This window comes from Tauraco erythrolophus, chromosome 4 (genome assembly GCF_009769465.1).
Source record: "Tauraco erythrolophus isolate bTauEry1 chromosome 4, bTauEry1.pri, whole genome shotgun sequence".
NCBI lineage: Eukaryota > Metazoa > Chordata > Aves > Musophagiformes > Musophagidae > Tauraco > Tauraco erythrolophus.
Genome location: NC_141468.1, coordinates 79,227,636 through 79,237,071, shown reverse-complemented (window position 1 = coordinate 79,237,071; position 9,436 = coordinate 79,227,636). Strand labels below are relative to the sequence as shown.

General features: G+C 39.9%; 1 protein-coding gene across 1 annotated transcript in view; it reads left to right on the top strand.

Moving 5' to 3' along the window:
* The first annotated feature begins 367 nt into the window (after window positions 1-367).
* IRAG2 (inositol 1,4,5-triphosphate receptor associated 2) overlaps window positions 368-9,436 on the top strand; it is a 39,473-nt gene continuing 30,404 nt past the window's right edge. Inside the window, exons 1-10 of the mRNA XM_086611259.1 lie at window positions 368-962; window positions 1,745-1,855; window positions 2,587-2,767; window positions 2,980-3,056; window positions 3,136-3,214; window positions 4,158-4,316; window positions 5,504-5,621; window positions 7,084-7,134; window positions 8,286-8,363; window positions 8,907-8,963. Of these exons, the coding sequence (XP_086467385.1) occupies window positions 368-962; window positions 1,745-1,855; window positions 2,587-2,767; window positions 2,980-3,056; window positions 3,136-3,214; window positions 4,158-4,316; window positions 5,504-5,621; window positions 7,084-7,134; window positions 8,286-8,363; window positions 8,907-8,963 (1,506 nt within the window). The remainder of the gene's footprint in view (window positions 963-1,744; window positions 1,856-2,586; window positions 2,768-2,979; window positions 3,057-3,135; window positions 3,215-4,157; window positions 4,317-5,503; window positions 5,622-7,083; window positions 7,135-8,285; window positions 8,364-8,906; window positions 8,964-9,436) is intronic.

Below are 9,436 nucleotides of genomic sequence, written 5' to 3'. Positions count from 1 at the left end.
AAAGATAATCAGCTGCTAGGTTGCAGGGAGTTCTTCAGTTTTTATTTTGTCGATTTTCCCTTCTCCCCCGACATGGTTATTGTATTTAAGAATTAGCAGTGAGATTTCAGAAAGTCTTTTTTTCTTTCTTACCCACCTTTTCCAAATCTGCATAACTTCTAGCTCCCTGGAGAACTAAAGATCATGATTTAAGGTTTCTGTAGCAGCTGGTATGTGGACCAAGGATTTTCAAATCACTTTACCAAAGCTCTAAGTTGTCTACTGAATGGAAAAATTGGTGCAGATAATATGTGTGTGTTAATCATCCTGACTCTCATATTTTTGTCCTTATTCTTTCCAGATACTTTGCAAAAGAGAGGAATTGATAATGTCTTCAGAGCATGGAGTTCACAAACGACATCATAACCCAGTGGACAGTATATGCAGAAAGATCAAATCTATACAAATGAGGGATCAAGTCCCTAACCCTGCTTTGCAGATACCAAAATTTCAGTCCCAGAACTTTGACAGTCCACAGTGCAATATCAAAAAAAATCTAGAAGAAATACTGAAGAAAAGAACTTTTAGAAGTCATGATAGTACTAGTCCACACTTAATCAGTGCCAGCAGTGGCAGTGTTTTCTCTGAAGACTTCCAGTTGCTGTCACCTCGTTTCAGGCATATGTCTGACTCCTCTTCTGCAAATGCTTCCTCTTCAATCATGAAAAGTAAAGACAGATCCAGCCACTCCTGGACACCAGTATGCTCCATGGAGAACTCTTCTCCATCCTACTTCAGACCCAGAGAGGCTAATACCCAGAACAAACTGTGTGCTTTATCAAATATTGAATATAAAGACGTGCCTTGTGAACAGAAGTATCTTACATCAAGTCCAGATTTATATTTCTTCACAACAGATAAAAAGTCAGAAAGTACCGTGATCCAGTCTCCTGTGTCGAAGAGATTATCTTTCAGTGAAACAGGTAAAAATCCTGGAGAAAAAAAAAAAACCAAGCCTTTGTAATCCAAAATCCTAGATGTCTAAACATTCAGCCTACATGGATGACATTTATTTACTACTTAAACTAGTAACAATGTGCTTTAGAACCACTCAAATCTAATAAGACTGCAAAAAGAGCTGAGTAAAATCTTAAATTTTCTCTAAAAAATATTATGCATCTAAAATTGAGGAAGTAATGAGTCAAGTCAAAAACTTTTTCAAATTTGCCAATTCCTTTCTGTGAATAAGAGATTTGGCTATTAATTCAGTCTGCTTTAATATAAAAAGATACATGAGTTTGGGATATTTTGTGGGTATTTTCTTTTTTTAAGATTGTTTTCTTAATAACTTAATCTGACCATGCTGATTTCCCTACAATTTATCTACAGGAGGAGGGCAGAAATAGCTGGCCTCTTAAAATCTTCTGAGTTGTATGTTAACCTCATGCAAAAGAACAGCTGGAGTTGCTAAACATGCATGTGTAGAAGTAGATGCATAAACCGGTTCCCAACTCAGAGGCTCCAGCTATGAACAGTTCCTGGTATTATTTGGCAGTAAAAGCTCTGGTTTTATTTGGAGGGGAGGGGAGGTTTGGTTAGATTTGATTGTTTTAATCACCTTAAAAAAAAAAAGTGTATCATTCCAGCTGTGGTATGCTATGTGTGCTTGTGCTATTACAAACATGATACTGTAGTTAGAAGCTGTGGTGTACGAAAGTTACCGTGAGCAAATAAAGATGGACAGTAACAAACTTATTCTTCGTAGGAAGGAAGAGGTCACTGGGGTACAAAGCTGACAACATGCATGATGTGAGCTTGATCTGTGAAGAAGACCTACTGATGACGATCTTCTATGCATGTGACATAGAGCGCACAGGTTTGCCAGTGGCTTTTCATTGGTCTATTTTATTCTCTTCTCAACGAATTTTCAAGTCTGAGATCATGTTACGTTTCCTGAGGCATGCCACTCTGTGATATGCTTAGAATGACTAGTTCCCTTAGCTACATGCCTGCACGTGTGGCAGATGCAGAATAAATATCTGTGCCTCTTCCATGGTGCCTGTCTCTTCCTTCCTCCCTCACTTCGCCAGCCTCAGCTGATCTTTGCTCTATGTTAATGAAGAAGAAGTAGAGGAGCAACATGCTTCTAGCAATCAACCTTATTGAAAATGACTGTTTATTTCTTTTAGGCTTTTTTCTGTTAGAAGAGAGACCTTTGGTAAATCTCACAGCAAGAGATAATTCTTCTGAGTTCCACCTCAAACATGACTAAAAGTGGTAGAAAAAGCAGGAGTCTAGCAGAATAATATAATGGCAGTCACAGGGTTTGTCCAATTTGATGAGAGGCCTGGAAGTAGTAGTATATCAAATGCAATGAGTTTGTTCTTTTTAAACTTTCACGCTTCTGTATTAGAAAAACCAAACAAATGCTCTAAACCACTTCTTTTCAAGTCATACTAGGACTGCAGGGATCAGTTACTTGTCTACAGCTCTCAAGGGTAATTGAATATGTACTAATGCAGATCAGTAGCATGCTCTTTTACAGCTTTTTACAATGGCCTACTAGACTTTGCAGTCTGCTGCATGAGAACCTATATGTTTTTTTAGGAAGAGTAGCAGTTTCCAGGATAGTTGATTATCTGAGACACACAACTAGTCGGGAATTGGAAGATAGTGGTCTTGAGGAGTTGTGCAACATGCTTGACCCAGATCAGAAAGATGTCACCATAGACCTCGAAACATACCATGCCATCATGAAAGAGTGGACTGAAGACTGTAAGAGAAAATGGTAATAGTTGTGGATTTGGTTTTTTATCAATCTCATAAAAGCTTCTGTGAAGCTCTCCTGTGGCTTGTGCTTTATGTAATCTGGAAAAAAGAATGTCTCTGGACACTGTGACCACAGTGTGGGTTGTGGCTGAAAGCTTTTAAATGTTGTGATGTTGGTAAGCAATCCAGTGTCATACTGATTTTATGACTTTTGATGCTTCCTCGTTTCAGGGAAGATGGTGCCACTGAGGAACCCACAGCAAGCATGGAAGACCTGGAATTTAAAGTGCATAAAAACACTTCTGAAGGTGCAGACCATTTTATCCTGTTTTCATTCAGGAAAACTCCACTTTCTTACTCTATAACCAAAAACTCCACCTCTTTCAGTGAAAAAGACGGATGCCTGGATGAATGTTACATCAGGAAGCTTGGAGGCCTTTGGGGGTGATGTATCTAAAGGAGACATGTAAGTTCATTTCAGAAATTCTTTCTCAGAATTTAGTATTCTTAGCTTTCAATTACTAGAGAACAATTCCTAGAACCACTGTTTCAGGAAACTGTCTTGACCTTGGTCTGCACTAGCTCTTGATGCTGTCACGTTCTTCCTCACAGCCTCTGCTCAGACTTAAAAACACACTAATAATTTTTCCTACAGGTATCTTGGTCCTTCTGTGTCCATTTGCCTTTTTAATTCCCTGTGGTCCGAGTTTTGCTCTGTGTTTCTCTTCCTTTTTAAACTCATTCCTTCCCTCCCCCAAGTTCTTAAGTGTACCACAATAGAAGACATTATCTCCTGAAAATCTGGTCCTTGGTTTTGTGTTTTTTATTTTTTGCAGTCATTACTCTTACTTGGATTCTGCTAATAGGAAAGCACTTAACAAATATCAAAAGTTTCAAAGATAATTTTTGCATTTTATGCATAATCAAAAGTCTTAAGATCTGCTTTCTGATGCTTCCCTATCATTTCTCAGGATCTCAAAAGGGGTGATCCTTATTCAAGTTTCAGTCAAAAGCATAAGTGGGAGATGGCTTAGGGGAAAAGAAAGGATCCAGAAATTGTGGAGTTAATACAGAAGTATTAGCGGTGGCCTAAGAAGTGATTAGCAAAGGCTTAAGACGCTGTCATGCAGGCATCCAGATGTGGCACTTGTCTGGTGGCATAATTGAATTGCAGGAAGCATTAAAAAAATGCTTAAAAAATAAACAATTCCTGGTGTCCATAAAGAACTGATCTGTAGATGATCTGATATCTCTGTGCAGAGCAAATGACTACACCGCAGTGTCACCCGTGCTCTGTGGGCTCTCCTCTCATCTCTCTAATCAGTGCAACACAGCATCAGGATTTTTTAAAAGTTCAAATTAGATCAAATCACTTTTCTTAATCTTTCCTGCTTTTGTCACTGGAGCAGGGAGACTTCTGACTTGATAACTTGTGTTGCGGACCTGCAGTACAACAACCAGAAGCTTCAGGAAGAGAACAGCGAGCTGAAGCTCACACTAGAAGCTATGGATGAAGCCAACAATAAGCTATTGGCAGATAATGAGGATCTACGTCAACAAATAAAAAGGTGGGAGACCCTGATTGCACTAGGTCTACAGTGTAATGACCATGGGAAGACCTGCCTTCTTCAAGTGGTCTAGCCTTGCTTTATGCTTTTAGCCTCACCAGTGCCTCATGACAGCAACTTTCTTTACTTAATGTAGTAACTGTAAGGTTTAACCCTCTTGCCTGATTTTTCTGCTCTGTACCTCCTGGATTTTATAGAATCAGCCATTCGTCATATAGACTGGCTCTTGCAGCATGAGGTGCTGTAAGTGCAAACAGGCAAAAACCTTTAGGGTAAGGCAAAATCAAATGAAGCAAATTACGGAGGCTGGGGGAATGGGGAGGATAAAAAAATTAATATTGCCAAGAGAACAGCCAAGTACTGGAACGCTTCCAATCATAGACGGTGCACTTGCTGCCAAGCAGAGGGGAAATGAGCATGTAAGAGCTATTTTGCTAGTCACTTGAGGAACTAAAGTGAGTTATCTCACTAGCTTAGTATTGCTGCAGCTTGGGGACCCATCAACGCCATGAGTACGAGCCTGTTTTTCCAGTGAGTTCATAACGCTCATCCGACCTAATTAATTCAAACGTGGTATAGTTATGTCAACTGCCAAACCATTCCCAGCATCTTCTGAGGAGATTAAGGCAAGAGTCCTGCAGCATAGGTGGCATGGGACGTGTGCCCTTATATTGGACCATGTGCTCTGCAGCCTAGAGATAGCCAGGAGAAGGGCCTTGCCCTGTTGGTTAAATATACATTGTTTGGGGTATCAGATAAGGATAAGAAAACGATGCCGAGCTTACCCTTGAAAACTGAACTGAAATAGTTTCCATAACTGGTAACGATGAAGTATTGTAAAGATGAGTTTATGTGCTCAGGTAGCCTGATACATTTGACCGTTACAAGCTAGGCTGTGAGGTGGATGCAAAGAAAAGCATGCTGTCTTGGGTCCTGTGTTTGCCTGGGGTTCCATCTCTTACTATGAGAGTGGAAGGGGGTGATAAATAGACGATAAGTTCATGAGCTTTTACTTACTGGGCAAAAATGAATGGGTTTATACTCGTTTATTGCTCTTCTGCTAAGTATCTGTGCCAAAGAATAAGTCCCTGGTGGCTTCTAAAAATACTCTTCTTAGTATTTCAAGCCTATCTAATGACCATCAGTAACTTGCTAAAGTTTATCTGGATTTACTTCCCCTCACGCAGCATCCAGCATTCTGTGCTGAAAGCCAAAATGCTGGAAGAAGAACTAGAAGAAGTAAAACATAACCTGAACTTGTCAGAAGAGAAGAGACAGCAGATTCTCTGCCACAATAAACAGCTGGTAGGTGCTTTTATTTTTCAGCTTATATTGTACTGCATCTCATTCCTTGCTGTAACAATGGCATGACTGCTCAGACTGAAAATCAGCAGTATGACCTTCTCTGTACCAGTAGATACTGAGGCTTTTTGAAGATGTTTGAAATGTGACTTATTAGTGTTATGAAAACGCTGTGAAGTTTTTGCTTCGAAGTTTCTTTAAACTACTGTCAGTTACAATAAAGAAAACAATTAAAAGGGCCAATCTCACATATAATTATGCTTAAAGACAGCAGCTCTCATGCTACCATCGTTGAGCCCTGTCTGTTTTGAAGTTGGTGATGTTCTGCCAGAAATTCACGCAGCTTTTCTAGGACCAGCAGGGACAGGAGATTGGTTCAGATGTCCACGCAAAAGAGCCATTTTCCAAAACACCCCTAAGTTATTGTTAATGTCTGTATGGGCTGGCAGATATGACAAGGGCCTATCAAAAACGTCTCTGTTCTGGACTGATTGTTGGAGGCCAGACAACACACCTTGGCATGTCTCAAGGCATGAGCTGCCTACCTGAGAGCATCTGAATTGCACCCCAGGTGTCTGAGCAGCAAAGCCAGTGTGACTGTAAGAGGTGTAAAGCAGCCTGGTAACAAGGCTGATGTGGCTGCAGCTTTAGCAGGTGTTGCCAGACACCAGATCGTGTGCTTTCTGGAGAACATATGTTTGCATCGCTGCTATGTGTGTTGTTCACGCTACAGTGGCGCCTCTGCGTCTTGCTGTGCGGGCACAGCTGAAAACTGGTGTTTTTTAACTCTGTGCACTGCTGATGGTGAGTATTTAGGAATCAGAAGTAGTCTTTCATGATGAGCAAGAACGTAAGGTTTTTTTGGGTGTTATCCTGCTGCAATGTGTGTGTATCTTTGTTTTGTTTTAGTTTCAAATTATATGCATAATTCAGCTTGTGAGAAGGAGAGAGAGCAGGAGGGAGAAATATTAGAAGTTTTGTAGTTGTGCTTATAAGTCCCTTAGCTGCTGTTCCCTGTGCAGTGGAGGCACTGAGTTGGATGTTGCTGCCTTTTTTTCATGTCTGATATGAAAAAAAGTATAGTGTGGCACATAGACTTTCCAGATTTGTCTTACCTCAAGCATGATCACAACTAGACTTGCTGACTCTGGCCTTGAATACCTCCTTCCTATCATCTAGTGGTCTGAGTTTTACTCTAATTTGAAATGTCTGTGTCAACCCTTCGATTAGAGTTCATGGGCTGGATCAGCCTCAGCACTCCCCTTTTTGCTCTGCTCTCTGAAGTGAAGAAATGCAACACTACAGCTTCGTATTGAGCCCTGGATGTGTTTGTGGTCTGTTGCTTTTTGGCTTAGTTTGGCTTAGAATGTTGAATTTGACATGATAAAACTGTTTTGTTTTTCTCCTTTCCTACCCTCTCCCCACCCCCAACCCCCTTTCCCCCCACCTTGATAAACCTGATCAGGAAAAAGAAAATCAGTCTCTCGTCATCAAAATTACTTCTCTCCAGGAAGAGGTAAAACAAACCATAACTTTGCAAGTACATGTTCTTGCCTAGCTAAGGGCCCACCATTTAAAAAATGAAATGTTTGTCAGACTTTGAAACCTGACATGCTAGTTAGGTTGTCTAAATATCTCACGTTTTACAAGAATGACCTCATAAAACTTTGTACCTTGAAGTTGCACCATGCGTCAGACTTTTCGTTTGCTGGGTAAGTAAGGGTATGAGGTTGGGGAAGCATGGGGGGCAGGGACAAACAGCTTTTTTTACCCTCTTTTTTCAAAGTTTTATAGAAAATTCCAAATGTTTCCAGTTAACATGGCTATAAATATACTAACTATATTAAAACAATCTCCATCTAACACTGTTTCATCTCATGTTTTCTTCCATTTCCCTCCTTTAAGATCCAAAGGAGGAGCCCTGTACAGAACTGTAACTCCAAAAAAATGCAGTTGCTGAGGGCTCCACTCACAGATGTATCCATTGACACTGGTCAAGGACCTACAGCAGGCTTGTAGGGAAAACGCTGTTAACGGAGCTCTAGGCTTTGGGTTTTGTCTTTTTTCTTTTTGTTCAGAGGAGAGCTATTCATTCTTAATTTAAAATTTATTTCATTAAAGTAGATACTTTATAAGCCAGTTTTTATCGGGTGACAAAATGTTTTAATGTTTGCTTACAGCCTGTATTTTAGACTATTTAGGACAAAACAGAGAAATGGCTTAAATCATAGTAATGAAAAGAAACACCTTATGGATTCAGAGATCTATTGGTTATAACAACATAGCAGTCATTGTTCTTGGCATGTTTAACATGCTCCAGATTGGTCTTCTGAAAAGCCCATAAGTCCAAATAGCTATTAAACTACATCTCTCCAAAAATAATTCTCATGCTGGAGGCCTGAAAGCTTTTCTTTAGCTTTCTAGGTCTAGTAGTGCTTATAAATCACATTTTGAGGTTTTTCTCCTTTAACAGTACTCTGGAGAAATGGGAGAAAAGGAGCAGAAACAGTTTCAGTGGGGCAAGCACAAACAATATATGTGCATAAATGCTGGTAGTGCTTGAGAGTAGGCAGTAGCCTGGGGGTGGAGATGCCATTTTGCCTGGTTTCTTCAGGGAGAAGCCGTCAATCTGTTCAGCTCTGCCTAAACACTCTGTATCTTGTTCAGAATATTAGGAATAGCATGGACACCGATGGACTTCAAAGGAAGATTTTGGAGCTGTCTAAAAATGCAGCTGAGCTTCAAGTAAGCATTTCTACTCTAGGAGGAACAAAATGACAGCCTATAGTTTACTTAGGTCTAGTGAGAGGAATTTCTACCTCTGGAAGGTAGAAACCTGAACCTGTCTGTGTTAAAGAACTGCAGTGCAGTCATAGGTCAGACTGTGCCACAGCTTTGACTAAGAAAGTTCCTGTTGAGAGGCTAAAAACTGGGCTAATATAAACAATCCAGTTTCATTCTTTCCTCTAAGTTAAACTTTTAGGGAATCTTTTCCCCAGCTATTTGAGAAAAATACGTTAGAAAGCCATGCTTTGGCTGATGTTGCTGAAACTGTTAGTCTGGACAGACAAGAAGAAGCAAAGGTGACTGTGAAAGGTGACTTTCACTTTGAACTGGGTGCAAATTTTGAACTTTGAAACACACCATGCAAGGTATTCAAAGACAAATTTAATTTTTCTAAGCAAGGGATCTTGATACCCTTTTCCCCTTCCAAGTAGCAGATGGCAACAGACTTCTATTATAGTGCATACTGATGACTGGAATTATTTTTGATCTTTTCATTCTCAGGTCCAAGCACATATCTTTGAGACCACTGCGGTAAATAAAGAGGCAAGCTTGATGCAGGTTAGTTGTTTCTACTTCATTACTGTCTTGACTAGAAAATACTGGCTATGGGATGATTTGTGAAAAGGCAAGGCAATAGTCTTCACTGTGGCACTTTTATTTCTACTGTTCTCACACTACAGAACCTGATCCTATAAATGGCTTCAAAGTAGGCGAGATCTGCTTTAGGACCTGGTTATGAGTCAGCATAATTAAAGGTTTCAGGATTTTGCTTTTATTTTAAAAATAAATAAATCGCAACCTATTAAAACAAAACAAACTTGCAAACTTCAAAAAAACACACAGAAACTTCTAAAGACTACTTCCTTCAACAGTTGGTAAAAGTATGTACCTGTATATCTGCAGAAGATCATTCCTTTCATGTCTTTTACTTAAGTTGCTTAGTTTTTGTGTCAAACTAGAAATGGTGATTCAGAGCCCAACGGAAAAGCAGATCTGTCCTTTCTCATTACTGAGGTGTAATTATCTAGGCT